Source organism: Podarcis muralis, chromosome 7 (assembly GCF_964188315.1).
Source record: "Podarcis muralis chromosome 7, rPodMur119.hap1.1, whole genome shotgun sequence".
In the NCBI taxonomy this organism is placed as follows: Eukaryota; Metazoa; Chordata; class Lepidosauria; order Squamata; family Lacertidae; genus Podarcis; species Podarcis muralis.
In genome coordinates, this window is record NC_135661.1 from 91527789 (window position 1) to 91554773 (window position 26985).

General features: G+C 51.9%; 1 protein-coding gene across 1 annotated transcript; it reads left to right on the forward strand.

Moving 5' to 3' along the window:
• Positions 1-294: 294 nt before the first annotated feature.
• ZC3H4 (zinc finger CCCH-type containing 4) lies at positions 295-26154 on the forward strand. Its single transcript, XM_028741770.2, has 14 exons — positions 295-544; positions 10112-10328; positions 11272-11385; positions 12037-12253; positions 12865-13007; positions 13615-13711; positions 13906-14045; positions 15097-15210; positions 18066-18177; positions 18870-18979; positions 19190-19557; positions 19699-19973; positions 20588-20839; positions 21905-26154. The coding sequence occupies exons 1-14, from the start codon at positions 363-365 to the stop codon at positions 23413-23415; spliced, it is 3852 nt and encodes a 1283-aa protein (XP_028597603.2). The 5' UTR covers positions 295-362; the 3' UTR covers positions 23416-26154.
• The last annotated feature ends 831 nt before the right edge of the window (positions 26155-26985 follow it).

The window sequence follows — 26985 nt, forward strand, 5'->3', positions numbered from 1 at the left end:
CGGGCGGCGCCGGGCGGCTGGTGCGTGTGCGCGAGCGAGCGAGCGAGGGCGGCGCCGGGCGAGTGTCGGGCGGGCGGGCGAGGCGCCGGGCGCCATTTTGTGTGGTGCAGCCTCGGCAGCAGCTCGCCAGCCCGGCAGCAGCCCTCCTCCGTGCAGCCAAGCCCGCCAGCGGAGCGCGGCGCCTCAGGCCCGCCGAGTACAGTGACTGTGCCCCGTCCCGGTGCGCCGCCTCCTCCTCCTCCTCCCGCTCTCCCGTTCCTCCTGCTCCTCCTCGGCGGGCGCCCGGCTGGCTGGCTCCCTCGCCCGCTGGCGCCGCCCCGCCAGCCCCGGCCTCCCGCCCGCCCCAGCCCCGGCCGCCCCCCATGGCCGTGGAGAGCCCCAGCGTGCCCCCGCCCAGCAGCCCGCACGCCAGGCCCCCTTCCCCCTCTCCGGCCGCCGCCGCCTCCCTCCTCCACAGCCACCACCACGGCAGCAGCCTGGGCCTCGGCGGCGCCAGCGCCCGGCCGCTCCAACAACACCACCACGGGCCCGGCCCGGACGAAAGGTCCAGTACCCGCCTCTCTCTCTCTCTCTCTCTCTTTCTCTCTCTCTTCTAGCGGGGGGGGGGCGGGAGGGGCACGGGCGGGGGGAGGGGAGGGGGCAGCCAGGCGGGGGAGGGCAGCGCAGGTGGCCCCCCCCCCCCACATCCCGGCATGGCGGGGAGGCCAGGAGGAAGAGCAGGAGCAGCGGGCCCGGCCTTTGTGCGCGCCCCCTCCCGGGCCAAGCCGGGCATTTGGACGCCCCGCCACCAGGGACGGGGGGGGGGGGGTGACAGTGTGACAGGCAGAGGGGGATCCTCCTCCTCCTCCATCCATCCTTCCCTCCCCCTCTCCCTCGAGGGCAGGTGGGCAGCGCAGGGTCGCCGTGGGTCTACCTTGGCGCGCGCGCACGTGTGTATGCTCGCACACGGGGCGCGCGCCTCCTTCCCCCCCCTCCCTCCTTCTCTTCCTCCCTCCCTGTGGAGTTCTCTCTTTCATGTGATGCAGGGGTTGGGTTGGTAAGTAATCTCTTTTATTGAATAATTCAATTTGTACCTTGTTCCTTTCTTTCCCCGCCACAAACAAAAGGCCAGAAGTCAGTAAGCATTTCGTTTAAGGAAAGGAGCAGAACGGTGTCCCTTTCTGTTGGGCTGCTTGGTGCCCCCTCCGTATGTGACGCTAACTTAGGAAAGTACTCACAAAAGCACACACCATCCTGGAAAGAAAAAAGGAGATGTTTCGGATTACTGTATTTTAAAAAAATAGCTCAAGCCCTGCTGTAAGCTTTGCAGGGTGAGTGAGTGGCTGCCCCCTCGCCCGCCTCCCCCCCCAGCCAAGGGCTATGGAGCTCCAGCTGGGATGCCACCCAGGCACTGTGTCTGCAGACTCCCTCGTCATCCGGCTATCTGGAAAGTGGACACACGCTGCACTTAGTGCAGGTTTGCAAAGTTGTTTCCAAAAAGGATAAGCAGTTCCAAAGTGTAACAAATCACAGTGTCCCCAAAGTCATCAAACACTTCCACCCTCCCCCTCATTTGGTAAGCAATAACCATGTACAGTGTAAGCACCTTATTAGCAACCCTTTTCTTCCTGTTTCCATCGTCCTTTTGTTAACTACATGTTCTGTGCAAAGTTCATGTTTGTACCTCACACAAGACAAGTGAATCCAAATGACAGTAACTCTGTGTTGTGTACATTAGACTCCTTATCCCATAACCCAGCGCTTTCCAAATCCCACCGCTCCTGTTCTTCATGTAAAACAAGGCCGTACACTTGGTCCCATAGCGAGTGCAGTGTTTTGTCCTGTTTATTCTGATGAAACGGGAAACGGTCTACGAGTGCCACACACTCGCTTGTGCAAAATAGCATTGGCCTGTGCTTTCCTGCACTACCAAAAAAAATCTACTTTTGTGCGCATGTGCTAGAAAACATCTACAAAACAAGGAAACTACTAAGTTGTCCACTAAAGAACAGTATGAAATTTCTGCTTGGGGTGACAATAATTATAATAGTAGCAATTTATTACTTGTACTCTTCTAATCTGACTTGAGTTGTCCCAGACACTCTGGGCAGCAAATGATAAAGGCAAATTTCATAGTGAAGTATTAAGTTTAGAGATACTTTTTAAAAAATCACCTTAGCATGCAATGCTAAGCAACCTGATTCTGATTGGCGGGTAGGCTGGTAGATAGGCTGCCTCTTCCCCAACCTTCATTGGAGGAGAGGAGGTAGAAGATCTACCTGAAGGAGCGTCTCCATCTCCATCGTCCAGCCCGGACACTGGGGTCCAGCTCCAAGTTCCCTTCAAGGTGTGAAGCTACAGTGAGCCAGGCAGAGGGTCTTCTTTGGTAGTGGCGCCCTCCCTGTGGAATGCCCTCCCATCAGATGTCAAACAGATAAACAATTATAGGACTTTCTGAAGGCAGCCCTGTTCAGGAAAGTTTTTAATGGTTCGTCTTTTATTGTGTTTTTAATATTTTGTTGGGAGCTGCCCAGAGTGACTGGGGCAACCCAGTCAGATGGGCAGAATAATAATAGTAATAATAATAATTAACAGTAGTAGTTATTATTAGGCAAAAAGCTACTGCCAGCAGAGGCCTGAAAAGGAGGATGTTTGGGGAAAGGGGTGTTGGCAGCTTTGGATGCAAAGCCCTGAGGACCCTGAACCATTAGGCCTCAACTACCTGTACCTGGCACCACAAAATGGTCTCTCCCACCCCTTTCTCCTCTGACAACCTTAAGCAGGCAAGGCCTGGGATATGTCCCTAGACCCACCCCTCTCTGGTCGGACTCATCTGCTGCTAGTGCTGCAGTCACACACCCCTTTTCTCTTCGTGCCCTGCATGGTTTGGCTCTATTCACTCAGCGACATTGGTGGCAGAGGTACCACTGCTGTTGGTCTGGTTGAAATTTCCTAGTCAAACTAACAGGAGAAAAGGGTTCCTTTCTCCATCACTGGCCCAGCTCTGGTGGTCAATACATTAGGTGGTTTATCTGTATGTTGGTAGCTCTGGCAGGGACCTTAAAGCACAAATTCGGCCATTAACTGTTACAAAAGCCCACCTTTCCGCCAATTAAAAGCTTGAGCCATTTTATTTCTACTTGTGACTGATCTAGCTGCAAGCTCTGAGATGGGCTGAACTTGCGCCTGCTGACCGTGTCCTGGGCGGCCCGAATCCATGTTCAGGAAGTTTGAGGTGGCTGAATGAGGCAGCCAAGGGTTGGCCTGATGTGTTACCAAGAGTTGTGCTACCAGGTCAAGAGACCTGCTTCAACTTTGAACATAGATTATTATCTCACTGCTGTGACTTTATATTCCTCAATTCGTAAGAATGTACGTGGCACTTCTGAGTTAAGTGCATTATTTCAGCACTGCCAACAATAAGCCATTGTTGAGGCAGGTCTGGCAGTGCTTTGTAAGATCTGCTGGATTTTTACATTCTTCCTATTGACAAAATTAGGCTGGGAGTCAGAGGGAGAAAGACAGACTAAGGATGTGCACACTTGGAAAGTACGAAGTCCTAGGCGCTGATCCTCTTGCCGTTTTGCTTGGTGTTAAGTGGGAAGGGATTAAAATGCAAACTCTGTATCAGCATTTTATGCTGGTTACAGTCAACACATTTTTAAGGGAAGTGTTCTTGTGCCTTTAGTAGCTGGATGGAATGAGAGAACTTTTGCAGGTAGGAGTTTCTTCTCCTGCCACTGAGCCTCACCTGAGGACACCTGCTGAATTTCTGCTTCTCTCCCATTGTTGGCAACGTAGGAGGCCGCCCCCTGTTGAAACTCATGGGCATTCTTGGGTGAATGACGTCAGCTTAGAATGCCGTGAGTCAACAGTGTGACCAGCAAGGAAGATGGGGGAGGGAACGTGGCTGTTCATGTAAACTGGAAGCTAATTTCCATTACAGAGCTAGATTGCATATTAACTTCTTTGTGAAATGACCTTTTAAATTAAATATTTGGCAGGTGCATATAGCGCTTCATGCAACCAAGAGTGACTCGCAGAGTAGTTAGTGGTGGTGATATTTTTACTGTCTTCTGATTATTTTTTTTTGCCCAGGGAACCTTGAAAGCAGTTTTGGTAGTAAAAGGTGGCCAATTCCTTTGGAAGAAGGTGTCCTACATTCTTCCGTGGCGGCCTCCCTTGACGAAGGGACCTTTTAATAGCCAGCTCTGCGGGTTCCATTCTCCTCTGTGCTGTGCCCTTGCGCTCGTTTGGCTCATCAGTCCATAGCACCTGGTTCTGCTGCAGGCTCTTGTTTTGAAAGGTGCAGAAATGATATTGGGCTGAAAGCCGTGCTTTTGGGCAGGTTGAGGCCATTGAAATAATTCCAAAATGTCTAAGTCTCATCTCTCCCCAGCCCCTAGCTGGAGGGCGGGTTTTTCAAAGAGGTCCAAGTTAGCTGCCTGCCTGAATTAAAGACGTAGTTTGTCTTGATCGCCTTTGAAAATACAGTTATCTCTAGCTTTAAGGAACTGGCGTTAGGAAATCCTCCACGAAGGTTTCCGGTGTCTTCACCCTGCAGTGTATGCTGCTAAACCAGAAAAGGAACTCCCACTCCTGCAGGGTCATGCCCTATATGATGAGTGTGTACTTAGGGGTAGGTCCCACTCCTGCCAAATCCCATAGGGCCGACTCCCACCCCAAGGCGTGTGCATTGTCACACCGATGACAGGTCCCATTTCATTTCGGGAGAGCTGAGCTCCAAGTGTCTGCCTTATTCCAGATTTCTTAGTGAGTTCCTTCATAGCATTTCCCCGGCATTCCCAGTTCATACTTTGGGTGAAGAAAGGCCATTGTTTCAATCCCCAACTGCATCTCTGAGCAGGGCTGGGAGCAGCCCCGGTCTGAAACCCCAGAGAGCTGTTGCTAGTCAGTGTGGGCAATACAGAGAGAGAGACCACTGGTTTCGCTTGGTAGAAGGGAGATGTTCATAAGATGCATTAAGGTTTTGTACAATAATGCCAGAGAATGGCATTTTGCCTGCTGTAGAAAGTGCATGTATACTCTAGTGGGCAGGGACTCGCGTTCCACCTGCTGACTAGAGTTCCCCGTGGCTGGTTAGATTTCCTTAAAATGTCATTGGCCAAGAGTTTTTGTTGTTGTTGTGGAGTTCCTCACTCCAGGAAACATCCTGGCTTTTCTGAATTCATAGTTCACAGCACCCTAGCTCCTCCCCAGTTTTGCTCTCACAGGAATCATTCACTGGGTAATTACAGTTTGGTGTTCTCTCCAACACCTTCTTCTGCTCCAGTGTGTGAAATCTCAGGCCTTTGCTGTGGACCTGCAGCCGGCACAGATTTTAGCTGATGTTGTAGAAGGCTTCCATAATTGCAGCTAAGTTCTACTCAACAGTAGATCCTTCCAAATTAATGAACCCAAGTTACACCCATTATGGTTATGGCTGATGTTGAGTCCAACTGTGTTCCCTTGAAGTAGACTCATTAAAATTAAGAAACTTGTTAGTTTGCTGGTTTCAGTGGGCCTACTCTGAGCATGAGTAAATTTGAGCACAACCCTAGGTTTCAGCAGTCTCCTAGGTAAGCAGTAGTGCTAGAAGTTATCCAGGCGCTTTTTGCGACAGGCACGGGTCCAACTGTGACCACGTGGAGATCTCTGGCTGTCAGGTGGGCGACTGACATCTCCGTCTGGCTGGCCCCTCCACCTTGCTTAAGCAGGTCAGCAGAAGAGCTTATTTGTTGCATTTATATCCCGCCTTTTCCTCCAAAGAGGACACGGTTAATCCTTCAGCGGCCCTGTGAAGTAGGTGGAGGCTGTGGCTGCCCAGAGGTCACCCAGTGAGCTTCGTGACTGAGTGGGGATTTGAACCCTGATCTCCCAGGTCCTACACCACACTGGCTTCCTACAGTCCTCATGTTATGGGACAGCTATATAAATAAATATAGGGCAAGCAAAATGTCACTTAGAAAAGGATCTGAAATATTTTTCTTGAAGCTTGAATACGTATGTTTTTTCCTGGATTGTTTTATTTGTTTTTAATGTGTTGTAAACTGCTTTGCTATTTTTTCTTTAGATTATAAAGTGGTATAGAAATGAAATGAAATAATAACAACAAACTCAATTGGAGGGGCGTGCCTAGACATACCATTGTGGCAACCATAACCTAGGTTCAAGGTGCCATTTGGCAATCGGCTCATATAGCTGAGTGTCTTAACACTGGTATGCAGGTCAGGGGAACAATATCAACCCTATTTCATTTTAACATTGTGTTTGTTCAATCCAAAGTTTAGAGACCAAGGTGGTTTTTCCGTGGCTTTCCCATTTCCCACCATCGGGGGCAGCAGAGACACTGGCCTTGATTTTTGACCGGAAAAGGTCTTACTATATCTGTTAAGTTTCAGACACAAAGTAAGAAGGCAGAAACTATTCTCATAGAGAGAACTGACATATTTCGGTTGCAGTAATTGAATAAGAGCTTGATGTTTCTGTAAACTGTCCAGTAAAGCAAAACCACATACCACTTGCTCTGAGGCCCTTCTGTCCTGCAGTGTTTTTGTTCCTTAATCAACTTAGAATATTCTCCTAAAATTACCTTTCTGCCTCATTGCCTTGACCGTGTGGCTTCTCTCTTTACGTCTGTGCGCTGGATCCCTGTCATGTTTCATTCAAAGTTCCATGTCAGGCTCAGTGGCTTTCCTTTTGTTTCCGTCCGGTCTTTTCTTCACGCTCATCGCCTGCTGCCCTCCTTCGGCACCTGTTCCCACTCCCACTTTTCTGTTCTGTGCCAGGCATCTCCCTGTATATATATGCTTGGAGGAGCCCCCCGTGGGCCTGTTGAACCCAGCTCCTTCTCTTGACCTCTGAGAGGTGACCTTTGTCGTGCTGATCTCTGCCATTACACAGCCTTCTCCTGCCATGGCTTCTTTCCTCAGCCTGGTATTCTTTCTCTGCCTTTCTCTGGCAGATGTGATCTTTCAAGCGCAGTGCCTTTGCCGTGCCTGGGTTTTGTACTCTTGGCACCAAACACCTGCAGAAGCATGAGCGCCCTCCCCACATGGACTTTCCAGGAGAAGCTTCTGTGCTGTTCTGATCCAGGCCTTGGAAGGGTCTGTTTTCTCCTGCAGCAGGCTCTGGTCACGTGATCCGTGAGGTCACACAGGGCGACTGTGATGTAATACTTTTCATGAAGCTCAGCATTCTGCTGCAGAGGTAGCAAAGGGACTGGCTCCCGAGGAAAGTCCCCAAGAGCTGTGGTGGGCCTGTCACAAGGCTAGCGTTTCCCCCAGTGTCAACTTGATTCTCTGAAAGCCCTATAGCCACATGGCAACCATGCTGCTTTGCCCTATAGCCACAGTGAACACGTATGGCAAGCTCTACTATGAAGTTGACAGAGCCCTGTAGCTTTTAGTAATAATTACTGTACTCAGAGTTGCTGATTAATAGCTTTTCACACAGCATTAAGCCACCAAGTTTTAGATCATTTTGACTGCCAGAATAAGGCTACAATCCTAACCACACTTACTAGGGAGTAAGCCCCATTAAACACAGTAGGACTTACTTCTGGGTAAATATGCATGGGATTGCACATGTATCTTGCATGCTGAAGCCCTCAAGGCGTTCTCTATTACCAGACTAAGCATGGTCAAGACGAAAGCTGTGTATTTATGCCCAGGTGGAAGAGGTTTAGGTGAAGGGATCAGTGCTGCCATTGGAAAGTGGATGGCAGAGATGAAGTCCAGCTGCCCTAAAAGTCAAGGCTGCGGCTTCCCTTCTGTACCGCCCCCCCCCAACTTTAGGCTGTCCAAACCCCCTCTCTCCCAAGCATTCATTTGGAGGGGTGTGAGGTGTTGGATGCCGTTTTTCTTCTGTTATTTTGAGAGTTGGAACAGTTATAACTAGTAAATCGCAGTGCCAGATTTGGCTCTGTTTAGGTCTTGGAAGCCCCTATTGCACATGCTTCCAGTTGTGGAAGAGCTGCAAATAACTCTGAAGGTTGCTGCCAGCTTTAAACTGTTCCCTGCCTGAGATGCAAACACTCAGCCTGGAGGTGGTGGCCCTGTCCTGGCACTGCCCTGGCTGGCCACGCACCACAGTCAGCACCGCGTCACTGTGTCCTGCTTACAGAGAGGAGGAGGCACCTGAGTGAGGACAGCCAGGGGGCCGAGCTGTGTGCAGGGCCGTGTCAGCTGGCTGGCAGGCTCTGGGGAGAAAGTCAATAGTTTCTGTAGCAGCAGCGGCAGCAGCCTGGCTTCCACCATATGTGCTGCAGAGGCAATTTGACTAGCAGCAGACTTTTAGTGTCAGGTGGAGGAAGAGAGGGCTTCACTGAGGTGAGGCATGGATATACCTGAGGAGCAGGCAACCCTCATCCCTCTCTCTTCCCCCACCGCCCCCTGAGATCAGGAGAACAATCCTGTTTGCTGTACTCAGGTAGCACCAGTAGCTCCTTGCAAGTAATGCTGGCTCACGCCAGAAAGGATGTGAGCTTGCCTCCCCCGGCAGCTCTGCCTTTCGTGAAACGCATCGCTTCCTTGAGTGTTTCCTAGCCCTGGAAGTCAGATAAACCACATCCTTTACCTATTGCCTTCAGTTTACAAGCACAGAACATGGACTAGCATAAGACAGGCAAATTGAGGTGGTTCTTTCTTTGAAATACATTTTGAGTCAAAGTGTAGTGAGTATTCTAGTTTTAAGTGCGTGTGAAGTTTGTGAGTCCAACCTTCCAGCAGAAAAGTGGGCATGGTTGCAATTTCCACATCTGACGGTCTACACTGATATGGGCTTCTTTTCTTAAATGAAGATTACGTCCATTAAAAATGCCATATGGGAAGCCGGTCCCATTGCCAGCTTTGTATCTTGGTCTATAATTTGCTGTATGTCCTTGGGCCTCACTGTTGTGCTTGGCTCATGGATACTGACGGAAGCAGCTAAACCGTTTGTGGCCTGGACAGTGCCAGCCTAGAAGTTTTGCTTTCGTAGTGACTGGCTGGCCTGGTGCCTGCAGGGCTTCTGCCATAGTGGTGCTTGGAGTGGTGGTCTTCAGAGCATCCGCTGACCTTTCCCCACTGCTGGTGCCTCTGCACAAACCACAGTAGGCAGCCAAGACAAAATAAAAGCCTGTGTGTCATTCCAAGTAGGAGAAGACCCCCTTTCAATGGCTGTTGAAGGGCCCAAGCAGATGTTCAGGAGATGTTGGTTTCGCTTGAGAAATAAGATTCCCACTCAGGAATTTGGTCGCATGTAAGGGAAGCTTATAAGCTGTTGTGGCAGAGGGATGGTGAGCACGACGTATCAGCTGAATCCTCGGTTCTTAGCTCACACTGGGTCTTGCCGCCCGGCCGCCCTGGGTCAGCCCATTATCATCACCCTCCTAGCTGTATTATGGAGGTGATAAAAATGGCAAACCTTTTTTAGTAAACACTTAATTTATGAAATGAAAGCATGTCCTGCATGAACTCCTTTGAGCAGTTTTGGGGACTTGCTTGAGAAATACGTGCGTTATTTATCCTTTCAGCCTTGCCGAAGAGTGCAGGGTTCCTCAGCAAATGGTTCTCTGGCTTTGGATTGGGGATGGAAGTTGTAGTGACTTTTGTCTTTGGACGGGAAGAAGTGGCACTTCAGCTTTAGGCTCAGCTTTGGGCTTTCTCAGCTCTTCTTGCGTTGCCCCTTTGCTGTATTCTTGGGCTGGGGAGGAGTAAATGGGTGACCTTGCGGTGGCAGTGTAAAAAGGCAACACTTCATTTCTGTGTAGATACCAAGCAGTTGTAATAGCCATGTCTCTTGCTTTTGTTTAACTCTGAGCTTTCCAGTCACAAATGTGTTTGCGTAGTCAGATACGTAGCCAGCCACTTGATGGTTGCTTTTCCTGGTGTGTGCATGCATGTGTGTGTCTCTGTCCTCTCCCGGAATATAGTCTTAGGGCTGGAGCTGCATTCATTTTTGCACATACTCTGCAGAATAAGGACATGTTCTGGGAGGAAGCAGGACTGGTTTGTTCTTTCCCAATGATCAGGCCTGTGACCTTTGACAGGCAAGCGACATGCTATTTAGCACAGTTTCCTGCTTTGAAACTCCCCTCTGTCACCTGCCTTGCTCCTTCCATCCAAATGATCCTGGTTGTGTGTCTTTACAGGGAGGATGGGGAGCTGGAAGAAGGGGAGCTGGAAGACGACGGGGGCGAGGAGCCGCATGATGCTTCAGAGTCCCGAGAGAAGAGTCGGAAGGACAAAAACGAGAAGCATCATAGTGACTCGGATGAAGAGAAGACTCACCGGAGGAAAAGGAAGCGTCGGAAAGAGCGCGAGAAGGAGAAGCGGAGGTCCAAAAAGAAAAGGAAATCCAAGCACAAGGTGGGTGAGGCCAGGCAAGCTTCAAGAACACCCGTTTCAGGCCCCCCCCCTCAAACTTTGCTTTGATGTTTGGCCTGGTCTGGGGTCAGAGAGCTGGGGACGTAAAGGGGATGCCAGGCACAGACTCTCACCTGCATTTCTTCACAAGGATCTTGGTGGGCCCGGAGCCTGCTGTGCCAATGGCATGCTGGTCTTCAAAAGGGGGGGGCACACAACTGCATGAATGAGATGAGAAGTAATCAGTGATGAACTAGAATCAGAGGTGGCAGAAATGTTTGGAGGCTAGAAGAGATCGCTCTTGATAAAAAGCAACTGCTTCTAAGGTGAACAGATGATACGAGGAACCAAAAACAGTTAGACTTGCATGCAGAAATACCAAAGTATCTGAAAAATCATGTAAACTAGAGTGCATGTGCTGGAAGCCCAATTTCAAGTTGCATTTGATGCCCGACCGCCGTTAAAAGCTGTCTGCTTGCTCCAGAGGCAGCGGTATCTTCCAGCTATCTATCTCTCTATCTATTTCTCTATCTATTTTCAGCTGCTATCCAGCCAGAGCTTTCAAATCCCTAAAAACCAAGGAGGGTCATTGACCTATCAGGCTTATAATCTAAAAAGACACAACACAAAAGAATAAGGGGTTGGGAGGGAGGAGGAAATAAGCAACCTAATGGCAAACTGGCATGAAAAAGCAAATGGAGAGGAGGCACAAAAAGTTGCTTGTCTCTCTGTTGTGCCGATGGGGTGTCCCTGCTGCCCTTGTCTTCTGTTGGCTGTTACAGCCTGATGTAGTGACTGCTGCTTCATAAATAGTTGGAATCCCCACCTGTGTAGAGAAGTCTGTGCTGAAAACATTAAAGCTCCTTTAAAGCAGTAGCCAGAGCTGGGTGAATGAAAAGAGCACGATCTGGGGAGCAGCCGCTAACAGCCTTGCCCTCCTTTGCAGCGCCATGCCTCTTCAAGTGACGATTTCTCAGACTACAGTGAGGACTCAGACTTCAGCCCTGGCGAGAAGGGGCATCGGAAGTACAGGGAGTACAGCCCTCTCTACTCCTCCTCCGTAAGTGCATTTGGAAGTTCACCAGGAATCGGGCTAGGGTCTCAGTCCCACCCTGCGGTTAGGCAAAGGCTCCCACACCACAGGGGCCAGCGGGATTTGTGGCAGGACACTGGCAGGTGGCAGTGGAGGCCTCTGTGCCAGAGGGGAAAGCGGGCAGCTGGGGAATGTCTGCTCCCGGAAAGGGTGGTTTGGAGGAGAGCCTCCCCCAATGTGGTGCCCTCCGTCCTTTTTGGACTACAGTTCAGCCTCAGCCAGCATGGCCAGTGATCAGGGATGGCCCTCTGGAGAGGCTGGTTTAGAAGACGCATAAGGAGCCCATTTGTACCTCAAGACCCTGTACACCTGAGGACCAGGTTATGTGAGAGACCGCCAGGTTATTCCCGCGGCCTACGGGAGAGTTTCTCCTGCAAGTCCCCAAGATCTCAGCAGCTCTCCTCCACAGGAACTCAGGCCAGGGTTTTTGGTGTGGCTGCCCCTGCGGTGTGGAGCAGCATTTCTGTCGAGAGACGGGCAGCTTTCCCAGTTGGCTGAATGGGTCTTTGCCAGGAGTGCCTATGGCACCCTGTTTTCATTGTACATCTCCTTGAGATGATGGGTGATGGTGATCAGCTTGTTATGCCTGGTAATAACTCTGTGTGCGTTCACTTCCAGTCTCATCAGCAGTATTCGTCATCTCACAGCGCCCCCAAAAAGGGATATTCCAAAATGGAAAGCAAGAACTACCCCATGTACGAGGAGTATGAGAACGAGGGCTATTGTGACTATGAGGGAGAGGATGATGAGGACATGGGCAAAGAAGACTATGATGACTTCGCGAAGGAGCTGAACCAGTACCGGAGGGCCAAGGAGGGGTCGCACAGGGGGAGAGGTACACGCCTGCCGGTGCTTAGCCCTCATGCTGGGAAAGGGTTTGCTCCCCAGCACAAAAATTACGCCCATTGCGAAAGTTCGTCAGCATTCAAAGGGATTAAACTTGCCTTTTTAAAAGGCACTTTCGGCTCAGTGCAGACTTTTGTTCTGGGTTCCAACTCAGAAAACAATTGGCATCAGGGTTGCGTTCCTGCCTGGGAGGAGTTGAACTGTCTCTGCCTGTTGGGCTCCCTTGAGGCCAGCTGCATGTTTTGAGTCAGATTGACTTTGGTACCGAAGGTGCATGAGCCCCTTGGTTACGCAGCACCCTCCCCTGGGACTGAGGTCCCTTGCCACAAGATGGCTGCTTTCCTTTCCCTTGAGATCTTAGTCATAGAAAGGCAAGACAACATATTCACCCCCCCCCGGGTGTGTTGTGTCCTCTGGTCCCCAGAATCATGGAGGCAGGACTGTGCGCCATTGCATGGGAATTTTGCTGTTCCTGATAGACAGATGCAAAACACTCTGCTGTTCCTGCTTACGGGGGAGCCTTGGCGGGAAGTGGGAAGCAGCCTCTCTTTATGCCCCAGAGTCTGATCCGGTTTCGCTTTGTTTGTCTTGTGTCCACAGGGGGTCGTGGCCGAGGCCGAGGGTACCGTGGTCGTGGAAGAGGCGGGATGCGAGGGCGAGGCATGGGCAGAGGCAACCGTGGCAGGGGAAGAGGAGAGCACCCGGAGGAGGAGGAGGAGGAAATGTATGAAGAGGAAATGGAGGTGAGCTGGCACGGTTGGCGCTTGCAGCCAGCCCACTTTCCTGCGTCCTTGTGTGGCATCTAATCAAAACATACACAACTGTATACAATGGAAGTATAATACATACTGAATGTCCCAACGCAATTGGTATCATGACCCAAAATAATATCCACTTGAGACCTATGTGTACAGTGGCAGAGAACTTGAAAAAAACATATATGCAGTCTTGCAAATTGCTGTTCCATATAACCGAGAGTTCAATAGTTCAACTATGTAGTGAATCTTCTAGATAAGATGAAGGACTCTGGCCGACAAGATGCCTAGGTATTGTCTTCATTTTGCATGTCATCTTCTAGTTGGTTCATACACATTGCTAAATGATACATGTCATGCTGTTATCACAATGTACATTGCGACTGTACATTGCATGGACATTATTTTGTCCAATTGCATAATATCAATTCCATCGGGACATTCAGTGTGTGTTATACTTTCATTATATACACAGCTGTGTTTGTTTTGGTTAGATTCTATTCTCTGTATTCCTTCATTGTTGGATACTCCTTGTGTGGCATCATTTCATGAGCCAACCCCCACTTTGCTGATTTCTCCTCTTTCTGAATGCCAGTACTGCGAAGGAGAAGAGCCTCCAGGGGGAGATGAGTATGACGACTATTCCAAAGAGCTGAACCAGTATCGCAGGAGCAAGGAAGGAAGGGGAAGAGGTAGGTGGGCCGGGGCTCTTGCGGTTGGCCAAGACTGCAGTCACCCCTCTGGCTGGCAGGCTGGAGCCCTCGCAGGCCTCACTTTCCCTTTTGTTTGCGCTGGCACTCTGTGATCCAGTTGCCTGTGCGGACTTGAAGGGATGGTGTGTCATCTGTTGCCATTTAAGAAAATGTTGTTGCTTGACTTGTTCCAGGCTTAGGTCGTGGCCGAGGCCGTGGCTCCCGAGGGCGAGGAGGCAAGGGGATGGGCCGAGGAAGAGGCCGGGGGAGAGGAGGCATGGGCAAAGGAGGGGGCATGAATGAAGAGGACGACTACTACGATGACGACATGGGGGTGAGCGACTTCCCCGACCCACGTTCCTTAAGCCTTCCCCTACAGTTTGTGTGCCTGGATCAGGCCCCTTCTGCTTCCATGGGGCCGAAAGCTTGGTTGGTCTAGATGCAGTTGCAATGAAAATTACTCAACCGCCATTGCAAATCAAGTTTACAGTGGAACCTCGGTTTTTGAACGTAATCCGTTCTGGAAGACCGTTCCATTGAAAAAATAGAGAAATGTGCCTTGGAAGCCGTTTGACTTCTGAGGAGTGTTCGAAAACGGAAGCAATTACTTCCAAGTTTTCTGCGTTCTGGTTCCAAATTGTTCAGCTTCCGAGACGTTCGAAATCCGAGGTTCCACTGTATTATCAAAATTTGCAGACTTTCAGCTGTTTGCAATGAGCAAATCAAACAAAAGCCATTGAAATAGCTCAGTGCAGCAGATGCTTCATGGTTCCCCAAATTCAGCTGAAATTGCAACTTATAATGGCTTCTCCAGTCTCGCTATTATTCAGCCCCCTGTATAGAACCCCTCACAGCAACACAAATACAGCAGGTGTTGTCTCAAGCGCACCTGGTACAACTGATTAAGGGCTCCACTAGTTGCACCAGGTGTGCTTGAACACATGAAATACCTGAGCTGACTAGGGGGTTGCAGAGTGTCAGATTTGGCTGCATGGTAGAAATATGGCTAAGTCAGGAGAATGGTCCAAGAAGGTAAGAGAAGAGAACATTGCCCTTCGCAAACAAGGAGCAGGATACAAAAAGAGAGCAAAGGCACTGCATGTTCCTAGAGACACTGTTGGAAGCATAGTTTGCAAGTTCAGAGTTAAAGGAACAATGGTTACACAACCTGGATGGGGCAGAAAAAGGAAGCTATATGCAGTAGCGGCCAGACTTCTGAGAAGGCAGGCTGGGGAAAACCCTGCAGTGACTACAAAATTGTTGCAGCAAGACTGGGTGGCAGCAGGCAATATTTACAGATTGTTTTGTTCTAAAATTATGTAAGCTACTTTAGGAGGCTTTGCATGAATAACATTGGTAAATAAAGTGTCTTGTGATTGCCATAGGATGGAGGCGGAGGCGGGAATTATCGGCGGAACGACCACGATAAATCTCACCAGCAATCAGATAAGAAAGGAAAAGTCATCTGCAAATATTTTGTGGAGGGAAGATGCACCTGGGTAAGTGTTCAGGACCAGCTTTCGTTCCTGGCTGCCTGATGATGTGGTGACTAGGTCTGCAGGCGCATGTGCCATCAGAGTCTGTTGCAGCAAAAACGGCAAGGCGTCTGTCTGGTGGCACCTTAAAGGCTCATGGACTTGCTATGGCATAAGCCTTCTTGTACTAGAGTCCGCTTGCATCAGAGGCTTGTACAGTACAGTGGTACCTTGGTTCTAAAACTTAATCCCTTCCGGAAGCCCGTTCCAAAACCATGGCGTGCTTTCCCATAGAAAGTAATGCTAAATGGATTAACCTGTTCCAGACTTTTAAAAACAACCCCTAAAACAGCAATTTAACATGAATTTTGCTATCTAACGAGACCATTGATCCATAAAATAAAAGTAATAATGCACTACAGTCACACAATCAGTCAATCAGTAGCTGAATGACAGTCACAAAACAAAACAAAAAGAACCACAAAAACGCAATATAAATAGCAAAAACAGACAGACCTCAGCATAGCACTCAAAACGGAAGTGTGGCACTCAAAACAGAGCACGTTCAGCTTCTGAAAAAAGTTCACAAACTGGAACACTTTCTTCCGGGTTTGCAGTGTTAGGGTTCCAAGTTGTTTGAGTACTGAAGTGTTTGAGAACCAAGATGCCTCTGTACTTATGAGGCTGGTGGGTTTGGAGACAGGTGTGTGGCTAACAGTTTCCTGAGGCTTCCATAGTAGGCTGGAGAGCATGTATCCAGTGTAGGAAGAGCCACTGCTTGGGAAGATAAGGGGGGACAAGCCCAGAGGGCTGCTGGCTCCATTGTGCAAGGACCTTGCTTGTGGCCTGCATTGCAGTGCTGGAAGAAAGCTTGCCTGCTTTTGCATCTGCTGGAGAGCTGTCCCATTGCTTATGGGAGGCCAAGTCAGGAGTGGTGAGCAGTCAGCAGTGCCTCAGTCGGGGTCAGTGAGCAAGCGGTTCTGTGCGTTGCTGGCTAGATGTTCTCTTGGCCCTCATGCCTCAGCTCCGTTCCCCTGTTGGTGGTGCCCACAATGGCCACATTTGGTGGTTCACCTGCCGGTGGTTGGATCGTGGAGACACAGAAGCTTCCATCTCATTTAGGGATCTCTGCCTCCGGTTCCTGTAGCCTCATTTTTGCTCTGATCCTGCCAGGAAAGGGGGACATGAGTATTTGACCAGAATGAGCAGCAGATGAGGTGAAGTGCCTGTTGTGCTTCACTGCATTTGGGGTTCATGGCTGATGGGGGCCCCAGGGCACACTTGCCCTGTGTGGAGGACGCAGTGGCTACCTCTTGGGGTTTTTTTTAATATATATACATTTTTTATTTTTTACCAACCACCAAAACACAAACAGTGAAACCCCCCCAGGCGGCTGATACATTGGGTATACAATATTCAATAATATACATATTCAATAATATTCAATAATAACATATTCAAATTAACCATACGTATACTTCTATATACGTATACTTCTATATACGTATACTTCTATATGGGACACGGGTGGCGCTGTGGGTAAAAGCCTCAGCGCCTAGGGCTTGCCGATCGAAAGGTCGGCAGTTCGAATCCCCGCGGCGGGGTGCGCTCCCGTTGTTCGGTCCCAGCACCTGCCAACCTAGCAGTTCGAAAGCGCTCCCAGGTGCAAGTAGATAAATAGGGACCGCTTACTAGCAGGAAGGTAAACGGCGTTTCCGTGTGCGGCTCTGGCTCGCAAGAGCAGCTTCGTCACGCTGGCCACGTGACCCGGAAGTGTCTGCGGACAGCGCTGGCCCCCGGCCTCTTGAGTGAGATGGGCGCACAACCCCAGAGTCTGGCAAGACTGGCCCGTACGGGCAGGGGTACCTTTACCTTTATACTCCTATATACCCTATATACACTCCTCCTTCCACAAGGTTTATTTAACTTTTAACATTTTAATTGCCCCAAATTGTTCAAACCTACTCAAATAATATTTTCTCAAACAAGTGGCTACCTCTTGAAGGAGGGATAATTGTTTCATCACTATTCTGTTTTGTTTGTTTATTTTGTGTGCCCTTCACAAGATCTCAGTGTGGCTATAAATGTAGAAATGCAATAAAAGAAAAGAAAAACCGGCAGCCAAAGAGTTAAATTATGCACCATTCCCCATCGCCAGAGTCAGACTTGGGTGCTCCACGTTCTCTTGGGAGGAGGGTAGAGCAGTGTGGCCCCATTGCATGTGCCTGGAAGTCTACGAGGCATATGGTGATCTGTGGCTGGTTGCAGAGGGAGGGCAGCAGTGAGCATCTGTTGCTCTCTAGAATTTGCTGGACTCTGGTTCCCATCAGCCCCGTCCAGCACAGCCGGTGGCCAGGGATGGTGGGAGTTTTAGTCCAACAGTACCTGGAGGGCCATGGGTTCCTGAACTCTGCTGTAGGGGAAGAGGTCACCTTGGGCTCTCCATTGACTTGGAGCATATTAGATTTCACCTCTTTTGCAGGCATAATGTTACGCCGCTAGATGCCAGCTAAGTCCCGCTTCTGTCTTGCTGTACCACCAGCTCTGCCCATTTTGGCCTCCTGTGCCAGCAGTTTACTGCTGATGTCACAACAGCACCTGCCCTTCCAGGGTCCGTCACAAAGACCTTGAGTGCCGAGCCTGTCCTTGTAACTTGGGAAGGAGTTCGTGGTTGTACATGGTTGTTGCTGTTCTTTCCAAATGAGAAGTTCTTCTTTTTCCCCTCATTGTCTGATTGTGTGAAGAGGTGGCTCATCTCACCTCTGGGGTTGATGGGGGGGGGGGAGTGTTTCCAGGGATGAACTGCTAAACATCCTTTGTGCTCAGGTGTCACACTGTGCAAAAGTCAGCTCTTTGCACCTTCTGCTTTTTCCTGGCAGGGCGAACACTGCAACTTCAGCCATGACATTGAGCTGCCAAAGAAGCGGGAACTGTGCAAGTTTTACATCACTGGCTACTGTGCCAGAGCTGAAAACTGTCCCTACATGCACGATATCCTTTCTGGTTGCTTCCACGCCGGGGTTTCTTAGATTTGCCTCCTCTGAGTCCTGCATTTTTAGAGGAAAGCTAATATCAAAGGGTAGGGGACGCGGGTGGCGTTGTGGGTAAAAGCCTCAGCGCCTAGGGCTTGCCGATCGAAAGGTCGGCGGTTCGAATCCCCGCGGCGGGGTGCGCTCCCGTTGCTCGGTCCCAGCGCCTGCCAACCTAGCAGTTCGAAAGCACCCCCGGGTGCAAGTAGATAAATAGGGACCGCTTACCAGCGGGAAGGTAAACGGTGTTTCCGTGTGCTGCACTGGCTCGCCAGATGCAGCTTTGTCACGCTGGCCACGTGACCCGGAAGTGTCTCCGGACAGCGGTGGCCCCTGGACTCTTAAGTGAGATGGGCGCACAACCCTAGAGTCTGTCAAGACTGGCCCGTACGGGCAGGGGTACCTTTACCTTTTTAATATCAAAGGGTAGGTGGGGAGGTTTAATCTGACTCTCCATACTGTGGACAACGGCTAAGCTTCAATCGAAGTTTTGGAGCTGGGCCAGGCTTGCTCAAGGGAGATCAGCCCCACTTCCTTGGTGTGAGAGCCCTGAGTCTGTAGGTGGGCCTGCTGCAAGCCGAAGCCTGGCCTGGGGTGCGTTAGTTCTCCTGTGCCTTTGCCCTTGGCCTGATTACTTTCTTTAATGCCTCGCACGGGACTTCCCTTGCAAGCTCTTCCACACGACTGGGAACTGTATCAATGGAGACGACTGCATGTTCTCCCACGAACCTCTCACAGACGAGACGCGGGAGCTTCTGGATAAGGTGAGTGGGCCGGGGGGCCACTGAGATTTGCTTCCGGTCGTGGAAGCCCTTTGCCGAGGGCGGTGCCTTCTCCTTAGCAGTTGTGGGGGGCAGGGATGGTTCGAGAGCCATGCAATAGGCGTGTGGGGATAACGGGAGACTCCTCCTGCCTTACCACCCGAGGCGGCCCCTGCCTTCTTCGCCCACGGCCTTGTTTCGCTTGCCCCTTAGATGCTGGCAGACGATGCTGAGGCCGGAGCAGAAGACGAGAAGGAAGTGGAGGAGCTGAAGAAGCAAGGCATCAACCCCTTGCCCAAGCCGCCTCCCGGAGTAGGACTGCTGCCCACCCCCCCTCGGCCGCCGGGGCCGCCGGCTCCAACGTCGCCCAACGGCCGACCCATGCCTGGCGGGCCACCTGCTCCGCCGCCCCCACCGCCTCCCCTCCCGCCCCCTGGGCCCCCGCAGATGCCGCCTCCGATGCACGAGCCCCTCTCGCCGCAGCAGCTGCAGCAGCAGCAGGACATGTACAAGAAGATTCCCTCCCTCTTTGAGATTGTGGTGAGGCCCACCGGCCAGCTGGCGGAGAAGCTGGGTGTGAGGTACGTGCCACCTTCCCTCCAGCGCGTACCGGGGATCTGGTGAGGGGCAGGGAAGGAGGGTGCGAAGTGAGCCGCCTCTGAAAAGGCCCTCTTCCTCCTCCTTGGCCATTTTGCTGACCCTCACTGCGTTCTTTCCTCTAGGCACCCAGGCATGTCTCCGCCAATGTTCCCTGGGCACCCCGACATGCCCCCGGACATGCCCCCCGACATGCTTCCTGACATGTGCCCTGACATGTGTCCCGACATGCCCATGGGCCCCGGCATGAACCCTGGTCCTCCCATGGGCCCCGGGCCCCCAATGATGCCCTTTGGGCCCGAGGAGATGCCCCCTGGCCCACCAGCACCCGACTTCTATGACGGCTTCTACCCGCATCCAGAAGGCTTGGAGATGGACCCCAACCTGATGGGTGGCCCAGGTACTGGATCCTTCCTGCTCCCCTCCCTCCCTCCCTCCCTCCCTCTCTTCCAAAGGAGCCCAGTGGCAAAACAACACCATTCCAGGCATTTAAAAGAAAGCATGTGAAAATAAGTCAACATCTGTGTTTACTCATTTAAAAAAAGCAGTTAAAAATAGGTGAGCGTCAGCAGTGTGGCTAAAGAGAAGCTGTGGGCAGTAGGCCCATTATTATTATTATTATTATTATTATTACTATTATTATTATTATTATCATCATCATCATCATCATCATTAGACACCCCACCTTTTCCCCTTATGGGACTCAAGGCAGCTTCCGTATGAAAACAAGACCGTTGGACTACAACTCCCATCATCCCTGACCACTGGTCATGCTGGCTAGGCATGATGGGAGTTGTAGTCCCAACAACATCTGGGGACCCACAGGTTGAGAAACACTGCGCTAGAGCATTGAGTCCAATGGGCCCTTTGGCTCCTGCAACGGCCCAGGGCCCCCAGGGCCACAGTTTGCTGGGAGGCGGCCGCTCCTGGAGGCTCCTCTGTCCCCAGCATGGCTGTGCTTGCTCTCCCCGCCCTTGTTTCTCACGGCCTCCTTGCCTGCGCTTTCCCTGACAGAGGGCTACGGGAACTACGATGAGATGGACGAGCTGCCTGGGGAAGACATCTTCCCCGACCCTTCCCTGGAGCCAGACCCCTTCTGCGACGGAGGGATGCCCAGGCTGCAGAAGCCTCCCTCCAACGTCCCCGACTTCCTGCCCTCCACGCAGCGGGCTCTGTACCTGCGCATCCAGCACAAGCAGCAGGAGGAGGAAGAGAGGGCTCGGCGGCACGCGGAAGGCTACAAGCCGGATCGGGAGCACGAGGAAGGCAAGTGGCTCCGGCAGCCCCTGACTCCAGGCTGGCTTGGAGTGGCAGCTCTAGTTCTTGGAGGGGGGGGCAAGCTGCTCTGGTCGTGCAGCCTGGCTGTCTTGGGATCCCCCCCCCCATGGACCACTTTCACAGTTGGGCAAGGCTGCCTACCTGTCAGTCACCTCCTGTCATAGGACGTCAGGTGACTCAGCTTCAAAGCTGCAGCTTGCAAAGGAAAAACCAGGCACTCACCTAAGTCGTCCCATCCCCCCTGCCTTCTGAGTCTTCCTTCTTTGCCAGTGGCAGAATTTGAGACTTTTGGAATTCGATGCTTTTTTCTTCAGGTTTATCTGCTCCGTCCCACCCTGTCACATGACCTCAGGTGATGAGCAGGGGGCCGTGGGTGGGGCCAGAGGTTGCCCATCCCTCTCTTAGAGCCCCTCCTCCTGGGGTTCTTGAGCTGCAGCTGGTGAGAAGGTCTCTTCATTTAGGCCGAGGACACAATCCGCTGCCATTCATGACGGAGTCTGGCATAGTCTAGAGCCCTAACTGACCTCTAAAGCTTGGGTGGTGCATGTCTCAGAGACAGACAGAGAGGCAGACACCGTCCTCTGTAGCTGCTCCTAGCGGTCTGTCAGAACCTAAACAAAGGAAGACCTTTTGCTTGGGATGGCAGTTGGCATTTAATGTTGCCTTAAGTGCTTTGGCCAGGCGAGGTTTGCGTTTTGCAGTTTCAAGTCCAGTAGTACCTCTGGTTGCGAACGGGATCCGTTCCGGAGGCCCGTTCGCAACCTGAAAAGAACGCAATCCGCATCTGCGCAGGTCACGATTTGCCGCTTCTGCGCATGTGTGTGAAGTCATTTTGCGCGCATGCGCGAGCAACGAAACGCAGAAGTAACCCATTCCAGTACTTTCTGGTTGCCGCGGGACGCAACCTGAAAACGCGCAACCTGAAGCAAACGTAACATGAGGTATGACTGTATCTGTCAGTTACCCCTGATTTGGGGGTTACTATAGCCAGGAGTGATACTCCAGCTTTGCCTCATGACTCATTCTATTGCCTCCTCTCCCCCCCCCCCCCAGGTGATACTGGCAATTGGTACTCCAGCGACGAGGACGATGGCAGCAGCAGCGTCAGCTCCATCCTGAAGACTCTGCGGCAGCAAAGTTCCAGCCGGCCCCATGAAGACGCTCCCAGTGGCGCTGGCCCCGCCTTGGGCAGGAGCGACCCTCGCCTCCAGAAGAGCCAGCCCCCGGGAAGCGGCCGGCCGGCCGACCCTCGCCTCCTGCGCGACCCCAGGCTTTCTCGAGGCGTGGAGCCTTCCGCTCCGCCCGGCGCGGGGGACGCAGGGCCCACAGATCCCAGGCTGGCGCGGCACATTCCCCCCTCTGCCCCTAAAGCAGACTCTCTGCATTCCAGCCCCTCGGTTGGGCAGAAGGGCGTTCCGGAAGAGGAGGAAGGGGAGAGGGCCCTGAGGGACAAGCCGGTCACCATTCCCCTGGATGCTCTGCCAAACCACACCCTGAGGGACCCTCGGGGCCAGCTGCAGCAGTTCAGCCACATCAAGAAAGACATTGTCCTGGTCATGCCCGGTTTTGCCCGCATGGTCCTGTGGAGCCCCGAGGACCTCATCCCGCTGCCTGTCCCCAAGCAAGAGTTCGTTCCCGTCCCGGCAGCTCTGCAGGCTCTGCCCGGTCTGGATCCGCGCCTGAACCGGCCTCAGAACTCCACCGGCCTCTCCGACCCCAGGCAGCGGGCGGCAGCCCCAGCAGAAGCCTCGGCCGGCTCTGGCTCCAGCCTCCCGGACTTTGAGCTGCTCTCGAGGATATTGAAGACCGTCAACGCAGCAGGCAGCCCCACCCCGAGCGACAAGCCAAGCGACCCCCGGATGCGCAAAGCCCCTGCTGACCCCAGGCTGCAAAAGGCTTCTGAGCCAGCGCCCTCGGCGCCCTCAAAGCCAACGGAGGCCGCCAGCACGTCGGCAGCTGGCCCTGCTGCCTCCTCGGAGGCAACCCCCAGCATCGCTCCCTACGACCCCCGGCTGCTGACGGCGGGAGGGCTGAGCAGAGGCACCGGCCAGAGCAGCGTCCTGAGCGGGATCAGCCTCTACGACCCAAGGACTCCGGGCTCAGGCGGCAAGGCTGCGGAGCCAGCTGGGGAGGGCAGCCCGGCGGCCAAGGGCTCCGATGGCAGCAGCAACAGCAAAGGCAGCGCCAGAGGGAAGGAGCCCTTGTTTGTTCGCCGGTCGGCCCTGGACCAGCTGGAAGCAGAGAAGCCCAGCGCAGAACCGTCGACCGACAGGTACAACAGCTACAACCGGCCACGGCCCAAGGCCGCCGCCGCCACCACCACGGCCACCACTGCCGCCGCCACCACCACCACGCCTGCTGCCACAGAGACTGCCGCACAGCCCGGCATCCACAACCTTCCGGTGCCCCCCGTCTATGGCATGGTGAAGCAGGCGGCCAAGTCCGGGGCAGGCAGCCCATTTGCTGGAAACAGCCCTGCGCAGGAGGGGGACCCGCAGGACGCCGGCTCCTTAAAGGATGTTTTTAAAGGCTTTGACCCCACAGCCTCCCCCTTCTGCCAGTAGTATTAAAGACTTGCCCCTGCAGCCTTGTGCCCGAGAGAAGCAGCAGTGTTCGAAACTTGTTCTCTTCTTTTCCTTTTATTCCATTAATCCACCCCCTTCCACCCCAGCCATATAACTTGTATATACATCCTTTGGGTTTTGCTCAGTGCTGTAGCGTGTAATATCCAAGCTGCATTGTAAACAAGTAATCAGAGTATCTTAAGTAGTACTAGCCAGTATTGTCTGATGCCCTGGGCCTTTGTTTGAGGCTCACCTGAAATCATTCATTGTCTTCAAATCTTCTTTGGAAACCTGGGCCAGCAATCCCTCCAGCCCTTAGCCTTCCTTTGCACAGTGGGCTACGTCCGAACCCCTCCTGCTCCTCCTCCTCCTCTTCAGGTCTTCTCTGTGGGGTGGAGGAGAGGCTGGGGAGAGAAAGGTGGTTCTTTCCTGTTGCGTAAAGGGATGATGCTGTCAGCCATGCTGATCTGTAGAATATATGTATCTTCATTTCTTAGCTGTAACAAAATAAGTGTATCATAGCCTTTTTTTAAGAAGAAGAAAAAAAATCTAGTGCGGTGAAAATTACCATGGAGAAATAACCATGTTGGATTATTTTTGTAATTGTGTTGGATTTTAAGTACTTGTTTGCCATTTCCTGGAGGTTGCTGGATCCAGATCCAGCTGAACTAGAACAGGGCGCTACATCTGGGGTGTTGGGGCGGCCTCTCGAAAAAAGTGATGCTTTCTACCAAAACAGAATTTGTAGTATTGAAATTAAATTATTAATATCCCTTTGATTCCACTTGTCTGTCTTCTGCACTTGTCTTAATAAGCAGGCACTGCCAGGGCTCCGAAATAGCCTGTAGATTGTGTAGCTCCTATGAGAACAGGCAGTTTCGCAGGCGTCTTAGGGAGGTGGAACGGGGTGACTGTAGAGCAGGCAGGCCAGGGCCCAGAGGCTCTGCTGCAGAGCAGGTTCACTCAAAATCCAGCCTGAATAACTGGAGATTCCACGTGGCTTTAGAAGTGGAAACGTTGCTGCAGGTGGACAGTCCTTTTGGAAGCATCAGAAGAGCAGGTGTCTGGCGTTGGTGCTTCAGAAGCAGCTGATGAGACCAGGAGCAAGAACCAGAGATTGCAACGTCTGTTCTTGAGAGCTCATCGCAGTCAACTTGCCTGCTGGCTGCTTTAAAGCCCAGCCAGAATCTCTTCTCAGAGGGAAGAGGAGTTTGGGGCCGGCACCTGCTTCGTAGCCCCCCTGCCCTGCATAGTACTACTGCCTCTCCCCTGCCAGCGCCGTGAGGTTGGCATCTCATCGCCTTTGTGTTAAAGCACACAAAGCTGTTTGGCCTGATCCTGTAAGCGCCTGCCGCCTCTTGGCAGCCTCCTTCAGGTGGGGCCGCTGCTCTTCGTCGTCTTCCTTCTCACTTGTCCATCTGCACTTGAAGGCAGGAGAGAGACTGGATGCTGGCCTGGAAAAAGTATTTCTCAACAGCAAGGGTATTTCTGCAGCTATTTGCAGTGTTCTGAAAAAAGCATGAGCTCAGCTTGGCAGAGATGAGGTGCTTGTGCCCTTTCTGCACAAGGAACCTACCCAGAAAACGAGGAAGAAGAGGCTTCCCCTCTGCTTTGACTGAGTCTGTCCTAGCGACCCAGCGTGGTCAAGGAAGCATCCTGCAACCATGCTCAGCACACAGCATCCCCAAAGATTTGGAACAGGTTGGTCTCTCCCCCTGCGTGGAGGTCATAGTCTTGAGTGGTGAAGGCGGTAAACACCGTGAGCGGAGTGTGTCTTAGCTGAAACTGACTAGCTGTAAGAAGGTCTCCTCTCCCTACCGTGTAGTATATATGTATGAGAAGTGGTGGGGTGTCTTTCATTCGGAGAAAAAAGTATTTAGGGTTGGGAAAACAGCTTTAAGGCATTTGCATTTCTGGGAACGTTGTGGGTGCTGAACTTGGCAGTGTTTACTTTAAAAAGGGCCATCAGGACACCTTGAAAGTTTGGTCGTTCCCCCAGACCTGTGCCGCTGCAAATCCTCCTGTTTCAGGCACATTCATTTAATGGAGATGTGGTTTGGCTCTTACCTGGGAGCATAAAAGCCAGAGTGTATTGGAGGAACTGGTTTAAGAATAGGAGGGACGTGTTCCATCTCACTCCAAACTTAAACCAGTTTTCCTTGGTGAAAGCCAAGACGTTTAAGCCAATTGTCCGTTCTACAAACTTAGCACCCGTTTCACCGTTCTGACTCTGTGCACAAGCATTGAGTCTAGCTGCTGTAGGTCCTGCGGGAGGGACAGTGAACTAGAACAAAATTCTCAGCAGCCTCCCCAAACTATCATTTCCAGGGCTCCTTGGTGCAGCTATAGCTCTCAGTTTTTGAGTGTAACTTTAACCGGGGAGGTTCTTTGTGAAGTATTCTGTCTTGCGTGCTTATTTAGATAGAGATGCTCAGTGACATTTGTATAAAAAAAAACTGATCTTTTGTAAAAACTGTAAAATCACTTCAATAGACACAAATGGCAAAAAAATTAATTGATGAAATTGGTCATCTACCAGAGCTTTATAAACATGCTATAAAATGTAAATACTATTTGAAATGGGGTTTGTATATATTGTACCGGTATTTTTACAGTGAATCTTTGGTTGCATGGCTCTCTACTTTCTTTTGTATCACACATTTGTCTTCCAACAATGTCATCCAGACTCAAGTCTCCTATCATTGTACTGCTGACATTAAATGATGCAGTGATTTTAAAGGCTGCTGTTGTTTGGCTCTGGCGTGGAATCCCTTTGTAACAGAAATGAGCCCCCCCCCCCCCCAGGCTGCAGCTTTCCAGCCAGAGATGCTTGGAAGAGACAGTAGGGAGGGGAGGGGTCCCAGGATGGTGTGGTATAAGGTAACAGGGGAGGGGGAGGATGGCATTTGCGAAAGGAAGGTGGCAAGGCTGTCTGGCAAGCTTGGCATCTGCCATTCTTGGATTTCCCAAACTACTGCTGAGTGACCAGCCCACCGGTCCTCTGCTCTGAGATTACAGTGACAACCACTTTGCACACATCCCGAACCAGTTGTGTTTTGGGCTGGGGGGCTGTGCTGTGCAATGTCATTGCGCAGGGGGGACTGCTACTTGGAGAAAGGAAGCGAGTGGGACCTCTTCCAGCCAGACCAGGAGAGGCTGCAGAATGTGGAGCAGGAAGGAAGGCTTTTGTCTAGGCCAAAACTCCCCCCCCCCCCCCGGGCAAACTGGAGGTTGCTGCTGTGGGGGCCAGGGTAGAACCCCAGCAGCCTGCTGGGGAGAGCCCAGGAGGGTGGGTCTGCAGCCTCCGTCAAGGGCATAGCATCACAAGACGTTGGCGTACCTTCGTTTGAGGATCAGAACAGCACCTGCTGGCCTGCCTGGTCCAGGATCCTTTGGGCACTAATGCGCCAGCCTCCTCCTTGGGCTTGTATTCAGAGGCATGCTGCCTTTGATACTGGTGGGAGTGCATAGACACCATGACCAGAAGAAGAAATCATGCTTAGCCTTATTCTCTGTTAATTTGTCTAATCTTTTCAAGCATCCCCGTCGGAGGCACTTGGGACACCTTGC

What these genes read in the sequence shown, in the direction of transcription:
- ZC3H4 (XM_028741770.2), top strand. Translation starts at nt 363, where the DNA reads ATGGCCGTGGAGAGCCCCAGCGTGCCCCCGCCCAGCAGCCCGCACGCC. An exon ending in GGGGTCGCACAGGGGGAGAG is followed by an intron (nt 12,254 to 12,864) that starts GTACACGCCTGC and finishes TTGTGTCCACAG; the next exon opens with GGGGTCGTGGCCGAGGCCGA. An exon ending in GCGGAGAAGCTGGGTGTGAG is followed by an intron (nt 19,558 to 19,698) that starts GTACGTGCCACC and finishes TCTTTCCTCTAG; the next exon opens with GCACCCAGGCATGTCTCCGC.